This window comes from Melanerpes formicivorus, unplaced genomic scaffold (genome assembly GCF_026170545.1).
Source record: "Melanerpes formicivorus ecotype bairdi unplaced genomic scaffold, bMelFor1.0.p_v2 SCAF_3, whole genome shotgun sequence".
Classification (NCBI taxonomy): Eukaryota; Metazoa; Chordata; class Aves; order Piciformes; family Picidae; genus Melanerpes; species Melanerpes formicivorus.
Window position 1 is genome coordinate 7,651,556 of NW_027142355.1, and position 19,653 is coordinate 7,671,208.

Genomic DNA, 19,653 nt, shown 5'->3' on the forward strand with positions numbered 1-19,653 from the left:
GAATAGAAACCCCCTTCAAAGAGGGTATTTAACATACTGTAGGGCTCAGCATCCTTATTATTCAGAGTATATATTCAAAATAATCAAGCCTTCCTGGAGAACTAATGCTCAAGCTAAACTTATCACTAAGCATCAGGAAACAAAAAGGTAGTAAGGAAACTGAAGGAACCACAATCCTTTTTGGCACAGATGAAAACAAACAAACAAAAAACCCCAAAGAAACTGTTCTACTCACCACCAAAGGATTATATGCTCCAGAGGTACTAAAAGCATCCTCATCTCTCAGATATATCTCTCTTGATGTCAGTCTTTCCAGCAAGGATATATTTAATCCAAAAGCTAGTGCAATTTGAGATTTAATTACAGGCCCTAACTGCTTTGGATCTCCGACAAGAATTATCTGCATATGCAGTTAAAAATAAATAAATACATATTCTGTTAAAACAGTTATTAAAAAAAAAAAGTAGTTTCAGTAACATACACACTTCATAATTCAAAGGGCAATTTATATCAAGTATTCCTCTTTCCTAGAAACATGTAATCTGTTTGCAAATGAGGGACAGACCCAGGACAGAAGTACATTGTTGTCTTAAATGCTTTTTTGACATCTCCCACACACCAAATTGTGTCCTACCAGTGCAGACTTCTTTAAGATGCAAAACAATTTATGGGAAATGGATGTTGTGTATGAGTAAGACTACAAGTACACAGAATTTCATACACATTTGCAGGGAATGGCTGCATGCATTCTACACCACTCACAAAAACAATGAACAACATTAAACAAAAACATTTTTCCTATCAGTAAATGGTAACTACCTGTCCATTAGCTTCTGAAATCAATCCAATGGGAATCAGGCTTTCTGGTTCACTTGCTTGCCCTGCCTCATCCAAAATCACATGAGAGAAGTGCCCAAGCCTAGAATAAAGTAACATGAACCCAAAACAGGGCTGTTTGCAGATTAGTTCATTCTGCCACCCTGTGGTTGACCTCAGCAATTCTGTTAAATTCCTTGCCAACTGTACCAGGCACCCTCACATGAACAAAGGCAGGTGTTCTCAACACAATACAGAAAAAAGCCCACAGTAACTTTAATTTGTAATCTTTGATTTTGCTTACATACTCTGACATACAATATTACTGGTTGCCTTAAAGCATTGTTTATACTAAGGTTAAGACAGTGAGAAAAGCTTTCCTTGTTCTCAATTTGAGCTATTTAATGAGAACAATACACTGAGTAGCAGACACAGTCCCCAGGCTTTTCTTCTCACAAACAACTCAGGCTTCAGTGTCCTTTTACAAAGTTAAAACCAGAGGAATCTTTAGGTAACTGCACTGGACACAGCATTTGCTCACAGTTAGTAAAGGTGACTGGAAAAAAGCCAAATACAATGTCAATTTTTAGTGTGACAATCATTAGGAGCCAAAGTGACAGTCAATGACATATAATTAGCAAGGCTACTATTGGTAATGGAGAATAAGTTAGTGTCAATTTTTTAAACATTATTCAAGATAATTCTTAAATTTACCACTTAGAGTGTCTAAGCATTATCAAACCCAAGAGGTTTGCTAGGAAGACAATTTCAAAACAGATGCAGCATATGCAACAAACTGTATTAAACCAGCTTAAGCTACAGCACTAAGGGTATCCAAAAGCTCCAGATTTTGTAGCACCCAGCTATCTCTGTGATAGGAATATCTATAATATTCTACCTTATTCCTGTTTGATAAAACATCCCTGCACTGCTGCATGTGACAACTATTATTCTGAACCACAATGCTTTCTGAATATCTTCACCATCTCTGCAGTAAGGTTTCACTAGGTCATCAATTTGCTGCAAGGGAAAAAAAATCTTTTGTAAAACAAACCCCTTTCTGTTCAAACACTTCAGTGGGCATTTTAAAAAAGCCCACTGAAAACCATTTCAGAAGCTTAGTGAAACATTTGATACACCAAAATGAACTGTTTGCCTAAACAAAGTAGTCCATATGTAAGACATCTGTTTTCTCTTTGTTGTAAGGATCAAAACTGAATATATGGATGTTTCATATACATATATAAATCTATACATATACATGAAAGGCCCACAAAATGCCTGTGCTGCATAAGGAGGACAAACCTACTTGCTTACTTTACTGTGTTGGAGATAAAATGCCTGACTTCAGTAACACATGTTAAGATTGCTTTGTAAGAGAAAGCATTTTACCACAGAGTTAAACACTGCAGGGGAGAGGTTAAGGCTCATACAATCAAATTGAGGACCATGATCAGTATTTTCCGGTTCATCTCTTGGAAAGGTTGAAATAGTATGTTTGTACTTTGGATCCTAAAGGTAGCTAACTACACCAATAGCCACTGACAGTTACATTATTAAATCAGTACTTTTAAGATCAAAATGGAAGTTTTAACTGGTAGGTATCTGTAATATTTACCTCTGTTGACCTGAAGCTAGCATTAACTCGGACCATAGCTCCTGGCTCTAACATATTGCTTTCGTGCAGACGCAAGCAAATCAGATCTGTTGCAGCATTTGATGGTGCACAAACCAAAATTCGACTATCTGGTAGAGCATAATGTATCTACATTAAAAATGGACATAAAAAAAAAGTTGTTTAGAGAAGCAGCAATAGCTCAAACATGCCCATTTTATTTCATTGAACATGGAATCTGAAGAGTTTAGCATACACATAACATTCATTCATCCTTTTGTAGCTCAAGACCACCAGTCTTGGAAGTCATGGCTAAGTAGCCTGAAACCGAGTGTAGGGACAGCAGCATTTATTCATGGTTATCCCATTAATGTGTGTCTGTGCTTCACCAGTTTGTATTATGCACTGTTGCAATCACACATTAGATACTAAAGCTTTAAAGACAAAAATATTTGTAAAGAAACCATTCACCAGTTCTGTTAAATCAATAAAATTTTTTCCTCTTTCATGGAGCTACAAAAACTTATCTCAGAATATTTTGAAAACTCCTTGGGAAGAAGATGTGACAATGCTTGCAGAATTACTCTAAGTGTTCCAACACTGAAAAGATTAGAGATGACAGATTTGTCATCCACCATTACCTGTAAAATAGCTTCAATTACTGTTACTGTCTTCCCAGTTCCTGGTGGTCCAAAGAGAATGTAAGGTATTGGACGACATTCACCACTTAAGATTCTTTTCACTGCCAGTTTCTGTTGCTCATTCAACATAGGATTGAAAAATGCACTCTCTCTCTGTTTAAGTGTCACAGTTTCACCAACTAGAATCAAGATAAGCATATACTAAAACCTCCACTTAAATATTTACCATACATAGAGTAAAGCAATTCCAATTCACATAAAATCATTCTCTGTGGCAACAACTAATGAATTCTCAGAAATTCCAGTTTCATAGACTAGCATGTGGAAAATACACCATTAACATCTCAGAACTGTACTGGCTCTGTAATAAAACTGAAGGCCAGAAAAGGCCTGATTACATAGTCAATCAATCTGTAAAAACTGTATTCAAAAATTTTAGCATCAAGCTCACTTGTTTTCCCATAGGATAGCAAAGTTTCAGTAACTTCCAGTAACTGCTATCTCAAGGATCATACCAGTATGAGATGAACAGTGGTAAATTACAGCTACTAACATTTCTTAATTCTGTCTGAATTAATCTAGCCTCAGCATTCCACAACAGTTTATTAACCCTTGGACAGAAGTGCATTCTAGGTAATGCACTCTAAAGCGGTAGGATTCTGTAGTAGGTTGAAAGATACACAAAGTGACAAAAATCACCTTCTTTGGCCATTAGGTAAACTAATATTTGAAGTCATACTTTTCACAAAAGCATAGGAATGACCTGAGCTTTCTGCAAACTATTCTAAGTTTTGGAATCTTTGGCGGAGTAGCTGTCCCAAGGATGAGATGCAGCATCCCAGCTACAAACTGGTAACTTCGAACATGACCAAAGATTTACAAAAGTAAAGGACTAAGAAATTATAATTTCTTGAGCCCAAAACATATCACTAGATGTTTGCTGGCCTCTCCTTGCAAGTGTTTTGAAACCAGGCTAGATGGTGCTTTGAGCAACCTGATCTACCAGAAGGTGTCCCTGTCCATGATAGGGGCATTGGAACGAGATGATTTTCAAAGGTCCCTTCCAACCCAAACCATCCTATTATTCTGTGACCTAGAGATGTTTAAATAGTCTACAAAGAAATCTCCAATGAATATTTGCCAGTACTTTTCTAGAATTTGTCTTTAGAAGACAGCATGAGGACATTTAAAAGGTATCTTGCTCAGCCCTGGCTTACTGAAGTGATTGCAATCTTGAACTGTTTATGCTTGAATGTAAAGTACAGAAGTATACCAGGTGGGTTTCTTTGTGCAGCTACTTTTGTCACACCGGCTATGTCCACGTCCCTTGATGCTCTGCCTTTTGCCTGTTTGCTCTGCATTTTTTTGACCTGAAAATGGCAAGTGAAGATAAATGCATTTACAACCTTAAAGCATTAATGAAGATAGTTCTGTAATTTTTGAAGTTGCTAGGTTTAAATTTTTCACATTAAATAGCATTATCCCATTTAACAAAGTATCTGCTGTGAAAGGCAGAAAGACTGGTAGAAGAATGTGCTAGGAATTCTCACCTTAAATTTAAGATTTCTAAAAGTTTGGGTTTTGTGAATAGTAAACCTTTATTTTCCCAATATTTTGCAGGCTCAGATGATGATTATGAGGATTTTGAAGCCATGGCTAAATAACTTTTTCTTTCCACAAATGCTAACATTCAGACTCTATCTCACTAGGCAAGATGATGCCTGTATCACATTGCAGTATGGGAGAAAACTGCTTGTAAGGAACGTTGTGCCTGCAAGGTTCTGGACCAGATGCTTCAATCATCTTAATACTGATCTTAATCCAGTGAAGTGGTGTTAGATGTTGATTACTCCTTGTGCAGGACAGAGGTATCATCCAGAGATGTTTGCTGCTTCCCCAGTGCCATGACATCACAGAAGGTCTACAAGACTCATTCAGTCCTTCTGAATACTTCCTTTGCTGCTTACTCATGGGTGTATTTTTGATACCTCGAATAGATCAAGGGGAGGATCATATAGCTCTGGGTAAGCATGAGGGGTACAAGTATTGAACCTGCACTATCCTTCTAGTCAAACAGAAAGGCCACAGTAGAAGCAGGCATCTTGCAGAACAGTAACTAGCTATGCTGCTGCTCCCACCAGCACAGTGGCCTGTAACAGATCTCCACCAGAAGGAAGACCACCTTATGACTGGAAAATAAGAGTGACTAGGAATAGTCAACACTGCTAATCCAAGATGTTTCATGACTAACCTGATTTTATTCTGTGATGAAGACACTACTATGTGAACAGACTGTTATGTAGACAAAAGAAAAGCCATCATTGTAGCACTCCTTGACTTCAGCAAGGCTTTCAAAATAGTTTACTTACCACGTCCTAGGGCTACAAATAAGAATGATATTAGCTAGATCAACACATGTTTATACAAGGTGAAAACTGACTGAATTACTTGGGTCAAAGATTATTAAATCAAGAGTTTGATACTAAACTGGAAGTTGGTTAAAAAGCAAAGAATTCCAAGGTTGTTGCTGGGATCAATATTATTCATTATCTTCTACAATAAATTTATCTTGCTAGAGTGAGGGACTTATGTCTCTATTATTAAGGACTTATGTAGCAATGAAAACTAATCTAAGGCAAATCTGACAATTCCAGTTATAATGATACAGGATTGATGTTGTGTTTTTTCTTTTAGTATTTCCCATTGAGTGTTAGCTTAATAAAATCAGTTATCATATTGTATCATCATACTAGGCAAACAAAATCATGTAAGAAAGCAGCAGCATACAACTTTGATTCTCTGATATTCCATAAAGCAATTCCTTTCTAACAACAGCTGTACAGGCCATGTTTGTTACCAATCTGTGTGGTACTCAGCATTTTAAGGAACATTTACAGAATAAATACCTTACTTTCTTGCTGGGAGCATTGTTGAAGGTCATCAGCACCACAATACTTAGCAGTATTCTGGGTCTTGACAGCTTGTGGTGATTTTAAGACAAGCTTTTCTGGAAATAACACTTAGAATTTAGAGGAGAAAGAGAAAGTAGGTATCACCAAAACCGGTTTATTAGAATGTAAAAGTGGCAAATACCTGTGAAGTTCATAAACCAGGAAATCAGTGGCTTTTAATAAACTGAGGTAACAAAACACGACACGTCACTTTCTGTTAGTTTAACAGCACAGATTTTACAGTTCTACTGGCTCAAGCAGTGCACACAAGTTTGTTTCCACTCCTGTCCCCTGTGATCGCCAAATGAAGTAATTCTCATGACACCCAGCTTAGACTTACTAAAAAAACCCAACAAACCAACCCAAAACCAACACAGGAAACTCCTCTAAGAACAAGCTGCAACACATTCTTCTCCGTATATTCTGATGTGAAAGCAACATAAAACACAAGATTCCTCACAAATTCTCCAGACAGCTGAAGTCTACTAAAGTGTACCTTTTTCACCCAGGTGGATAGCTTGCTCAACTGCCATGTGGCATCTTCTGCTAGGAAGCCTGTTGTCAGAATACAGATTTGTAGGTTGAAGGTCAAGCTTACATTTCCATAAACTACAGCAGCACACACCTACAATCTATCTGGTATCTTTTACTGTGTGTCAGTGTATATAAAATAATATAGGAGTATTGTATCAAACCTACTCAACTCTAAGGAAGCATCTATTCAGAAATATGCTGCAGAAGTGTCAAACAACAGCTTTGCTGTTCTCTTGTTCTTCATTGAGACAAAGACGACCTGTTGTTCCAGACTTAAGTCTTTCACAGAATCACAGAATGATAGGGATTGGAAGGGATCTCTGGAGATCATCCAGTCCAACTCCCACTGTTCAATAGGTTCACCTAGAGTAGGTTGCACAGGATCAAGGCAGGTTCTGAATGACTCTAAAGACTGAGACTCCACCACCCTCAAAGTAAAGCTCCTTCTCATGTTTAGAGGGAACTTCCTATGTTCAAGTTTTGCATTACCTCTTTTCCTGTTGCTTGGCACCCCTGAAAACACACTGGCCCCATCCTCCTCATACCCACCCATTAAGTGTTTATAACCATTGGTAAGATCTTCCCCGAATCTTCTCTTCTTTAGGCTAAAAAGCCCCAAGCTTCTCAGCTTTTCGTTACAAGACAGATGTTCTAACCCCCTAATAATCTTTGCAGCCCTTTGTTGTATCCTCTCAAGCAGTTCCCTGTGCTACCTGAACCAGAGAACCCAGAACTGGACACAGTATCAAAATAAGGCCTCATCAGAACCTCCCTCAACCTGCTTGCCACATTCTTCTTGATGCGCCCCAGGATGCCACTGGCTTTTTTAGCCACAAGGGCACACTGCTGGCTCATGGTCATCGTCTTGTCCTCCAGGACTCCCACAAGAAAAAAAACACAAAAGGAAAACACCTCATCATCTCTCCCCCCTCCTCCCACAATTTCACTGCCTGGCATTTATGTAATCATCTCGAGAGGCTTAGAAGAATTCTTTGTACATAGTGACTACAGTTGCAGTCTTTTACCAATAAATGTGGTGGCAAAAATGTATTGATGGAAATAGGTTAAACAATTGGCAAGAGCTTAAATAGTTATCCTTCTAGCTGTATCCACCTAGGTAACCAGCTGACACTCAAGTATATTGAAAAAGCCACTTTACTAGAGGAATCATTAAATGCTGCTTTTTGGAAACTAACAAAAAATACCTGCTATGAACAAATTCTACATCCATTGGTTCCGAACTGTAAGTCTCTTCAAAGTCTGCATTAAACATAAGAGTAACGTCCTCATTACATATCTGTTGCAAAGATTAAAAGAAAAAAGAATTTAGTTTAAGTGATGAAGGTTTAACACTTTAAATACAAAGCATCATCTCTGAAAGCATCAAGCTCCCCCATCATCTACAAAAAGAACATCTACATTTATCTGCTATCAACATATTACTGAAATGGTTTAGCACGAGGGCGAAACTCCCTACTTCCACAACACAAAAGTGACGGGAAAAGTAACACAAAATTCAGGGTTGAGATAAAGAGATAAGAGTTTAATGTAACATGAGATATCATAATCATAATGCATAATTAATTAGATTATTAGCTAAGGTAATTTAACAATACAATTACTTTAGCTTAGCCTATTTGTAGAAGCAGCACAGTGAAATACAGGAAAAAAAAACCACAGCAGCTACCCAACTCCGACTTGTTTCACCACCCTGCCTGCAGAAAGACCCCAACACCCAATAACCCAGAACAGGAAGCCTCCCATGTTGCAATCTGAACTTCAAGCCCCATAAGGCTTTGCTCCAGTTAACACTTTCATTTTTTTAAACTAGCATGACTGCAGCATGGTATGAGTAACAGCAGCAGGTTCAACTCAGTCCATGACAATTACATACCTAGAATGAGTGCTTTCAGATCAAGTAAGGATTATGATCTAGCAAAGCCTAAGTCTTAAAATTTTAGAAGCAAAAGTCTTCAAAAGTCAGAAATACTAGCAAATACAAATCCACCACTCAGTATAGGTAAAATGAATCTCGCTTCTGAAGAGCCAGGTAATCTGCGGACCACAGTGTTTTCAATAGGAGATACACCTTGCTTACCTCAGTAACATAGCCAATGTACTCTATTACATGCTCAGAGTAGACCTGACTTTTCAGTATCACCTTATCACCTAATTACAAAGTCAAAAGACAACATACTGTTAAAAGGAATAGCACAATTCTCGTGGCAGCACTTATTTGTGATTAAACTAGGAATCTGCAGGATGATAGATGTTAACTGGCATCACTAGTTGCTGTAGCCCGAGAACCTGTTCTGAAATGCCACATGCAGTTGCATACTGCATTTTAAAAGGCAGCTACTATTGACACTGTAAGGCAACAGTATCTTGCACACTGAGTTTTTGAATTTCGTTTTAACTACTTTCCTAGATTGTCTGATAAACCTATTGTGTTGTATCACTACCTTGCAGAGATTATTTTTGCTGAAGCCTCGATTACGGGAACATGTAAAAGGACAGACACATGCAATGCTCCTTGAGACAGCAGCCAGTAAGACTCACACTGAGCTACTAAGTGCACTTCACCTGTTTAGTAGCCTACAATAACAACTTCTTTAAACAAATGAACAACGTTGTATTGCACTGAAAATATTGATCAACGTGCTATTTAGCTTTATCTCACATTAATTACTACCTGTAACCAGGCGAGGTCTGCCCTCTTCCACTCCTGGCACTTCCAACACCAATAAGTTTCCATTCCTTTTCAGAGTAACCCCACTCATGTTAAAATCTTTTATTTCCATTTCTGCATGGATCTCTTCAAGCCACAAGAGTGTAGAAAATTTGGGCTTGTAATTCTCTAGATTAAGATGCTGAAAAACAGAACAGTACACATTATTGTAGCTTTCACACTAAGGTACAGAATCCACTCTTTTTAACACTATACAAAACACCTTTTAAGACAGACTGCACAGCAACTAGGTTGCCAATTAATGCACCTAAATACACAGATCTATACACTAGCTAGTATTTTATACTCCTCCAGCAGTCAAAGCAGAATTAGCATCATCCCTGGGGCTCAGACAATAGCTAGTCAGCTGAAGAGTTAACTACCTCTGTTCCTACTCCAGTGACAGGTTTCAACATTTGAATTCAGGGCCACTCCACAAACTCAATTCTATCCTAAGCAATCCCAGAAAGCATAAAATCTATATACACTGGGCAGAGAGGTGGAGAGAGTTGTCAGTCATTGCCCTGGATGATGATTATGCAACTTATGGCAAGCTGAAAGAACTAGAACCTTTTCCCTCCAAGATTAATGCATCTCTCTGAAGAGGCATTCTCCAACAGTACAAAGGTCTATCTAAATAATGACTGCTAGAACCAAATGCTTTCTATTTGACACCTCACTTAAGGCAAATAAGCAGTGCTTTCTGTACCAGGCAGAGCAAGGTATCGTTAAAAAAGGCTGCCATTAATGACAGCCTATCAGTATAAAATTTCAGCTACTACAGAGTATTCTCATTTCATTTTTGAAAGAGGATCGCTTAATCTGCTAGCTTAATGCTGTGACCTCAGGCTTTGTGTGAGCTGTTTAGAAAGCAAATTTCTCAAAAATGCAAAAAATATCAGCCCTTAAAAATCTATGTGGGAAAAAAACCCAACCATTCCAATGATGCCTAGAAAGTGAGAATAAAGAATACGTTTTGCTTAGCTTCTGTAATACCCCCCCAGCAGTATATTTCTACTCCCTTTTCAATTGTTCATTTACACTTTCATGCTCTTGTAAGCTTGGATCCTGTGACATACAGACCAAACTCTTAAGTCTACTTGGTAACAGAAACACATCATCTTCTGTTACACTAAGGGCTATATATTTTTGTTAAATTAAGGTCATCTTGAACAAACATGCATACTTAAAATGTATTTTCTCATACAAACCTACACTTGCATACCTCTGCTAGGAGGGGCTGAAAGGTCAGGATGTCTAAACTCTGCTCCACACATTTTCTTAACTCATCTGGTATGGTATAATATGGCAGGAAACTTGGCAACTTTCTGGAAGTTCTGAAAGAAAAGTGCATGACATGCAATTTGAGAAAGCTGAATGACATGTGAAAACCAGGTACTTAACATGCTGCATCACCAAGGCTGTAAAACCAAAACACACAAAACAAGACAGACCCAACAATTTATTGAAAGTGACAACTAAGAAATTTGCTATACTGGGAAGAAAGATAAAGCACTCCAGTCACAGATTATTTCAAAACATTGTGTTTCACTGCATTTTCAGTTTAGGGTGATTTTCCTAACTAAGGAAATACTGTAAGTATAATGGAAGCTTATTTGCAAAAGGGATAGTTCTGAATGAAAGATGGGAAACATTGGTATCTTTTAGAAGTTGCTTAAGGAGCTAATACACTAACTCTCAGGAAACAATTTTTGTGTTTCCAATTTTTTCTTAATTACACAGTTGTTTCTTGTAGATTACTATGAAAGTGTTAGTCTCACTTATCACATTATACAAATTTGCAAAGAAATCAAGCAGTTCATTACTAAAACAATCTCTTCTATCAGTAACGTTCACAATTATCTTGTTTACAACATACATGTATGGTCTCCCATTTTTACAGTCTCTCTCAGCATTACATTGATATAAATATCAAACACAGCATTATTAGGTGTTATTTTCTGCTCTAATTCACAGTACCTTTTGTATTTAGGGGCAATCACTGTTGTCTTCTTTGGCTGAGGTTCAGGAGTATTTTTAGGCCTCCTCAGAGAAAATGGTTCCACAGGTGCTATTAGTAATTCTTCTTCATTTGTTACAGTGGCTTCAATACAGTGTCCAACAGTAACATCAGGAAAACCAAGCAACAGGAGTTCTTTACTGTACCCAAGGTTTCTTCAAGTAAGCAGAGATTGTTCTTAAAACCATCATGTTCACACTTGATTTTCCACACCCATAATTATTTTTTTTATAAATAAAACTGTAGATTATTTCAGTAACATATGAGAAATGGTAACCTAGGGCAACTCCACACATCTACTCTCCACCTAGAGTTCAATTAAGGTATAAATAATTTAAATCAACAGAACAACCAACCAAGACACATTCAAAAAAACAAACAGATGACAAAAACCCCGAACACTCAAATTTCATCAAAAGCTTGGGTAAAGAGCAAGATCCAACCCCTGTATGATACCAGGTGCAGAATGAATACTTCCACCACATTGAGTACCTTGGAATTACTGTTACTGTAGAAGATCAGCCAAATATTTCCTGAGGAGCCTGAAGCATATCCCTTCACTGCCTGCAGCAACAGCTTTGCTCCACCTTGCCTAAGGCTACACAGAACTGAACACTAACTATAAATACATCAAGTAGAGAAACTAGGAAAGATCCTTTATTTCTGAAAAATGGACTACATATGTAAGCAGTGTTGGGGAGTGACAGAGGGAAAGAAAAAACAATTCAGAGGGAACAATTTCTTCAGATTTCAGATATCTAATAAACACTCTGCTCTGAAATCACAAAAAATGAACTCATCTCAGCAGTACCCACAGCCCAATTGTCTCCTCGGCACTAACTACATGGTCCAACATTTGTTACTACGGGCCTGAAACAAGCACTTCCCAGAAGGATTCCAGTTTACTTTCTCTCTGTGAGGAGTACCGCTTTTTCATGTCAGGTTAAAGCTATAGCTTAGATTTCTATGATACACAAATTCAGTACAGACACTGAACTGTCCAGAATTACATCCTAAATTTGGAGTCTCTGTGGTCTCCTAAGAGGCCAGCAAGCATGTTAGCTTCATGCTGCAGCCTGCCACAGAGTTTCCCATGGAATGGTCTGTATTAGATTTTCAGATGTTATGGCATTTATAGGTCTCCACTGAAATATAAATTGTTCTACATTTAAAATTCTCCACAAAGGCATGCAACTTATCCTTCTAATTGCAGCTAAATTATCATGCTAAAAAATTTCTACCCCCTGCCTCACTATTTAAAAGAGTAACAGAATTAGTGTGAAAGTTAATGCAGTCTTACTTTCATGAACAAAGTAATTTGACCCTGTTTTCTCCCATTCAACTTTCAAATTATGATCAGCAGCTGTAGAGCTACAGCTCAAAGTAACAGAAAAGTACATGAAAGTGAGGATCCTACATGAAAGTGAGGATCCTACATGAATTCTGAAGGAGTTCACAAAAAGTCGTTTTATTTTTAACTGAATCCATAAAGTAATTTGTACAAAGGATTTTTGGTTTACAAGGTTCTTCTAAGATCCACAAACCACTTCCTCCGTAAGTTAAACCCTCAAGGGAGAAAAGCTTTTTTCTTTATTCTTTCAGCATACATAACCTGTATTTAATGTATCGGGAAGTGTGAGGTGCTTGAGATCAAGACATGTAGCAATATGAATGTGACATCAAGGTACCAAGACTGGAAGAAACATACAGATTTCCTGGAAGTTTTTGTCTGATACTAGCTCTATAGTTCATGGAGCAATGAGTTCTGGAATTTAGAGAAGTCATTTACTCCCTCTGTATTTCTTCATTTGCTACTACCATCTTCTTTCAGTAAAAATCAGAATCAAGCATTAAAAGCTAACCTTTTTCAAGGTCTAATGTTCCCATGTAATTTGCTATTATGTACTAGCTTTTATCTTCCTACACTAGAAAAAAACAACTGTGCCCACAGTAAGTGAACTAAGTCAATTTTTATGACTCATTTTCATTATGTTGGTCAGAACCAATGGTAAGATACTTACACAGCTGTGCATATGATCACTATGGGTATCTTTCCACCTGGTGGTACAACAATTTCTCCAGTAATATCAACATGCTTTACTGGCTGTTCCACATCACCTCGTTGCTCATTTTTTTCATTATGTAGATTTTCACATTTCACCACAGGAAAGTTTTCTTTTGCCCCTGATAAATGTGTGTCCTGATAATTAATTCCTTCTGTAGTAAATATTATAAAAATTTGTTACCACAATTGCTTCACTAACATAAATCTTCTCAAACAACCTTATGGGTGCAAACTTACACTTAGCTTCAAATGGTAACATTTCACTGTACCTGCAATGACTCCATTCTTCATAATGGATGCATTATTCAATGACTCATATGTTGCTTTTCCACTGTCATTACATGAATTAATTGCAGCTTTTGAAAGGGCTTCGTGATTTATTGGAAAGGATGACAGACAGGCCTCTGGTCTGTTCTCATGTTTTTGAGGAATCTGAAAACTGAATTGCTTGTGTTTCACCCATCCAGCTAATCTGCAGCTGATTAAGGACTGTGGAATAGTCCCTTTATTCCTAGAAGTAGTTATATGATAAATTACATAATTAAATGCATAGTTAATGTTCTTGTGAGGTTTAATTCCACTTCAGTCAAATACAACTGTGTGTATCAGGTTAGTTCATCACTATTTCATAACTGGTATCAGAAAGAAACTGCTACTGATTCTAATTCACAAAGACTAGGTCTGCTAAGCATTAGTATTTCTAGGATATATCAATTACCATATGAAGCATACAGAAATACAGCTAAAGTAACCTAAAATCTATCAAGTAACTAACTCTTAGAGCCTACAGCAACAAATAGAGATGTCACTTCACTTCAGTATCTATACCCAGATGTGAACCGCCCCCTTGCCCCCGCCACAACAAAACCACCTGAAAACCAAGATAAAGCTACCACCACAAGAAGCCTCCAGGATACACAAACATAGTTCTTCAACATCCATGCTAAATCAAAACAAAACCAAAACCCCCAATAAAAATAAAAAAAACAAACCCCACCAAAAAACCCTCAAGGCAATTAAAAGCAACTAGAAAAAAAATCTGGTCTGCTTTTAACACAGGGGTATGTAACAGTCCTCTTGTTCTAAAATTTTAAAGATGACAGCATATCTGTGGCTTAAATTAAATATGCTTAAAAGTAAAAACATTTAATTCTCATTTCAGAATGGATTTTATTGTGATTGAAAACAGATACTGGAATGGGGAGTCTCTAAGCACATAGATGCTCCATAAAAAGACTATCCTAAAAATATTAAACTCAATATGAAACTCTTTAATCCCACAGTATTTGAGGATTACTTGAAGACTATGAACTAAAAAACTCTACTATGAGAGGCTTCTTTACTGGAGACAGATTTACATACCATGGAGTGACAGAAAGAAAGCAAGCTTAGAAAAATCAGAAAGGCTTACTCTATCCAAATGATCATTCTTTTAGATTCCCCCTGCTTCAGAGTTCCAAAATCAGTTATTCTTGATACTTCCAATCTTTTGTCTCTCATTAAGATTTCATAGGACTCATCCAGATCGACTCCATTAGAGTGAGATTTTCTGTAAAATCAATTTGAGCTAGCAATTTTGAAAGACAGACTTCAGTTCAGCACAAATTTATGTAACAGTATACCAACACACAGTCACAGTATTTAGGAAGAACCAGGTAAGAAGGTTCATCTTTTTCTCAGCCATTTATATTTCCAAGGCAATTAGATTACCTTTACTAACTTAAACAACAAATTAAAACCAAGACTTTGTCATCAGCACAATAAACCATAAAAAACTGAAACTTTGGAGCAAAGATTAAAATTATCAAGAAGCTAGTTAATCTGTGCTGAAGAGCTGAATCAAATGGTGACTAAAGATGTCATGGATCTCTTTGGGAACTGATCCAAGATGCAACGGAGAGTAGCTCTTTATCAAGAGACTTGATCAGCACTGGAGCTTAAAAGATACACTGGAAGTGTTTCCAACATGCACCAAGCACTTGTGTTCTTACTGATACAATCTGAAAGCAGGAAACTGAGGAGAAACTTTAAGAAGCTGAAAGACAAAAAGCACCCTTAAAACTCCTATTATACATCCTACTGATGAAAAACGTCTATTAAAACTAAACAAAGTGCTCTTCCCTATCAGAGACAGTGACTAGAGCACCAAGCCTCTCAGTGTCAGCTACCTGTAGAAACCATTTGAAAAAATGGTTTCCATTCTACACTTTAGAAAATACTCAGTTAAACTCACATGAAAATATTTTCAGAATCTTTTTAATATTTACACATCTTAAGTATCTTAAGATTAGTTATCTAATAAAGTAGAAAATGACTGCAGCTGTTCTTTATCAGCTGCCTCAATTTCCTAACAAAGCCCACTAGATGTCTCCCAGTACAGCTGAAGCTGACTCAATTTTTTGATATGGTAGGAAATATGCTAAAAAAGTGAGACATCAACTCCAAGACCTGTTTTTGTAACGTGGCTTCTGTAATAATCTTCTGTATAAAATTAATGACTAAAAATAGGTCCAACTGAAAAAATAAGGAAACAAAATAAGTGAACAAATTGTACTAAATGGGCCGGTTGGATGAACCAGGGAATTATAGGCCTCTCAGCCTGACCTCAGTGCCAGGCAAGATCATGGAACAGGTCATCTTGAGTGCAATCACACAGCACTTAGAGGATGGCCAAGGGATCAGGCCCAGCCAGCATGGATTTAGGAAGGGCAGGTCCTGCCTGAGCAACCTGATCTCCTTCTATGATCAGGTGATCCACCTGGTGGATGTGGGGAGGTCTGTGGATGTGGTCTACCTGAACTTCAGCAAGGCCTTTGACACCGTCCCCCATAGCAAACTCCTTGCCAAGCTGTCAGCCCATGGCTTGGACGGGAGCACACTGCACTGGGTTAGGAACTGGCTGGAGGGCTGAGCCCAGAGAGTGGTGGTGAATGGTGCCACATCCAGCTGGCAGCCAGTCACTGGTGGTGTGCCCCAAGGATCAGTGCTGGGCCCTGTGCTCTTTAACATCTGTATTGATGATCTGGATGAGGGCATTGAGTCCATCATCAGTAAATTTGCTGATGATACCAAGCTGGGGACAGGAGTTGATCTGCTGGAGGGTAGAGAGGCTTTGCAGAGGGACCTCGACAGGCTGGACAGATGGGCAGAGTCCAGCATCATGAGATTGAGCACATCCAAGTGCCGGGTTCTGCACATTGGCCACAACAACCCCATGCAGAGCTACAGGCTGGGGTCAGAGTGGCTGGAGAGCAGCCAGGCAGAGAGGGATCTGGGGGTACTGGTTGATGGTAGGCTGAATATGAGCCTGCAGTGTGCCCAGGCAGCCAAGAGGGCCAATGGCATCCTGGCCTGCATCAGGAACAGTGTGGCCAGCAGGAGCAGGGAGGTCATTCTGCCCCTGTACACTGCACTGGTTAGGCCACACCTCGAGTCCTGTGTCCAGTTCTGGGCCCCTCAGTTTAGGAAGGATGTTGACTTGCTGGAACAAGTCCAGAGAAGGGCAACGAAGTTGGTGAGGGGTCTGGAACACAGGCCCTGTGAGGAGAGACTGAGGGACCTGGGGTTGCTTAGCCTGGAGAGGAGGAGACTCAGGGGTGACCTTATTGATGTCTACAACTACCTGAAGGGAAGTTCTACACAGGCGGATGATGGTCTCTTCTCCCAGGCAGCCAGTACCAGAACAAGAGGACACAGTCTCAGGCTGCACCAGAGGAGGTTTAGGTTGGATGTTAGGAAGAAGTCCTATACAGAGAGAGTGATTGCCCATTGGAATGGGCTGCCTGGGGAGGTGGTGGAGTCACCATCATTGGAGGTGTTCAGGAGGAGACTTGATGGGGTGCTTGGTGCCATGGTTTAGTTGTTTAGGTCGATTGGACACAAGGATCTTGAAGGTCTCTTCCAACCTGGTTTGTTTATTGTTAAGTTGTACTGTTGTGCAAAGTGATGTAAACTAAGGTTTCATCTAGCTACAATTTCAACCTATTACATATGTTACCTCCAGTGCAAACAAGATTATTTAATTTGTCACAGTTCCTCTGATGATATATGTACTATCCTTAACTATATTTCCTAGAGATGACACAAGGCAAGCTCTCCCAAAGACAGTAGTTGAGAGGTATTCAAAAGGCTCTTTTTGTTCTCCTTTGGACCTTCCAATTACTCAACAGTTTATACTTTGACCTGCAGAATCAGACTTGGTAATCCTAGCCCTGCTAGCACCAAGCCTCCCATGAAATATACAAATATAGCCCCAAAGTATATAAAGAGGCTATTATCTGTAAATTCTGTCACTCTCAGTGCTTAAGTCTGAGAATGTCACTCAGGTTGAACTCCATGTCCTTGCAGAACTGCTACTGCTTATTTTACATTTGAGTAGTTATTTACTTCACAAAATTTTGCTTCTTCACCATTCTGCATTATCATTTACTTTTCCCCACCTTTTCTGCAATCTCTTCAGATCTTCCTCTCACATGACACATACCATCTAAAATGCCTGCAGAACTTCCCAGTTTGATATTTGTAAGCCCAATGAATCTCTGCTATTAAGATCATTAAATCACTGTTTAGGACATATCTGAGGAATCACTACAATTTAAGCAAAAATGGATTAAAATCCCATCCATTTTACATCAGTTTTGCTGAGTATAGTTTTCAATCAGTGAAGTCCTCACTAAAAGAACATATATTAGAGGAAGTAAGGCAAGAACGGGAGCTTGGCATTTTTCTAAGAAAACCATTTTCTAAGAAATTCCTTCCTTGCCTAGTGATAACCCTGTGCTCAGCTGCTATTAGTTTTGCTTCTTTAGTAAACACAGATATCCCCACCGTATGGAAAGGAAGAACAAGCAAGGGATAAGCCAAATCACACAGTGATTTTCCAAATGATCCATCAAAATTTCTAGTCAACTAGTGATGAATTCACAGTATTTCTTACTTATGACATAACAAAATGTAAGCTGCAACAATTCATTTTTAGTTGTAAGTGGAAAGAATCAAAGAATATTACCCATTCTGGTTGACTGGCACCAGGCAAAGAGCTCTCCAAATATAACATGACTGATTGCTCTCCACCACAACAGCGTTCACTAGATCATGTCTACAAGGTGAATAGCCATCAGGAAGTTCCAGTGAATCCAAAGTAAAAAATATACTCTCATCTACTGTACCACTTCTTCCCCAGATCCCAGAAATGCGAACCTGTAACAGTTGGTTATCCAGTATTACTTGATATTAAGTTAACACACATAATACCATTACACAGTTTCCCCCTGCAAAAGTCATTCTAGCATTAACAGAGCTGAATTCTGAAGGTTCAGTTGTTCATAAAATAAGCATACAGCTCTAAGCTAAAACTACCCTGCTTGTCTCCAGATTTGGAAGCATAAAGAAACACAGGTACTTTAGGTAAGTATTAGGTTCCACTTAAGTGCATATTACAATATATACATTTGATTTAATCGTGTTTTGTGACTCACCAACTTATCTAATTTATACTTCAGTACTAGCACTCACAAGTTAAATTTTTTCCTGTATTTGACATGCAAATATTATTCAATCTATGCAGTTAAGGCAAATACAACATATCACAAACCTAATACAGGTATTTCTAGAGGTAACAAATTATTTTCACTAAAATAAAGGACAATGTTTGTTTTTAAACCAACCCAGATAAAATAATAAATTCTACACACATTAATTCATAAAAAGATTTTGAAAATCCACACATCCTCATAACAACCAGTAAACATCTAGTAGTAGGCGTTATCAATCCACAATCCAGTAAGTTAATTACTCTTCCTGTTCTAACCAAAATGCATCTGCTTTTTTAAAAGCTTTGGTATTTTAGAAAGAATCCTATGAAAGGATGACTTCATATATGTTGTAATAGAAGATCTACCAGTATTAGCAACTTAAAACCACCTCCAAAACATTACCTCACACAAGATTCCTCTTGCTAAAAACTATGAGCAGAACATTTACCTTGTCTACTTGCTTGTATCTCAAAGGCTTTACAGCAACTGCTTCACTGTTCCATGTTGTTGGGTTAATAAAATATTTTGCTTGCACCCAGTCACCTTCATAAGGTTTGAAGCCTAAGTGAAACAGAACATGTCTGAACTTTAATTGCTACTGATGAAACCTGCATTACTATCATACAGAAGTTATATAAAATGACCAGCCAGAACCATGCATTATTCAGATCCACTGAGTTCAAATTTCCCTTTGCAGTTCTTTCTTCAGTAGGCTATGACAAGCTATGTAAGAAATACTTGGGCAGACA

The 19,653-nt window shown here is 38.2% G+C and overlaps 1 protein-coding gene across 6 annotated transcripts in view; it reads right to left on the minus strand.

Annotated features, from left to right (window-relative positions):
- Positions 1-19,653, minus strand: part of MOV10L1 (Mov10 like RNA helicase 1) — a 35,481-nt gene that overhangs the window by 12,106 nt on the left and 3,722 nt on the right. For 4 of the 6 annotated variants that reach the window (XM_068166024.1, XM_068165999.1, XM_068165990.1 and 1 more), the window contains exons 4-21: positions 19,353-19,465; positions 18,379-18,569; positions 14,782-14,919; positions 13,640-13,881; positions 13,327-13,522; positions 11,266-11,460; positions 10,511-10,622; positions 9,250-9,427; positions 8,656-8,726; positions 7,763-7,854; positions 6,520-6,578; positions 5,979-6,091; positions 4,346-4,442; positions 3,073-3,251; positions 2,435-2,581; positions 1,715-1,836; positions 820-919; positions 236-400 (exon numbers count right to left, since the gene is read on the minus strand). In XM_068166024.1, coding sequence (XP_068022125.1) covers positions 236-400; positions 820-919; positions 1,715-1,836; positions 2,435-2,581; positions 3,073-3,251; positions 4,346-4,442; positions 5,979-6,091; positions 6,520-6,578; positions 7,763-7,854; positions 8,656-8,726; positions 9,250-9,427; positions 10,511-10,622; positions 11,266-11,460; positions 13,327-13,522; positions 13,640-13,881; positions 14,782-14,919; positions 18,379-18,569; positions 19,353-19,465 — 2,510 coding nt within the window. Of the gene's footprint in view, positions 1-235; positions 401-819; positions 920-1,714; positions 1,837-2,434; positions 2,582-3,072; positions 3,252-4,345; positions 4,443-5,978; positions 6,814-7,762; positions 7,855-8,655; positions 8,727-9,249; positions 9,428-10,510; positions 10,623-11,265; positions 11,461-13,326; positions 13,523-13,639; positions 13,882-14,781; positions 14,920-18,378; positions 18,570-19,352; positions 19,466-19,653 lie in introns of those variants that run through there. The other 2 variants (XM_068166016.1, XM_068166033.1) reach the window with 2 other exon arrangements.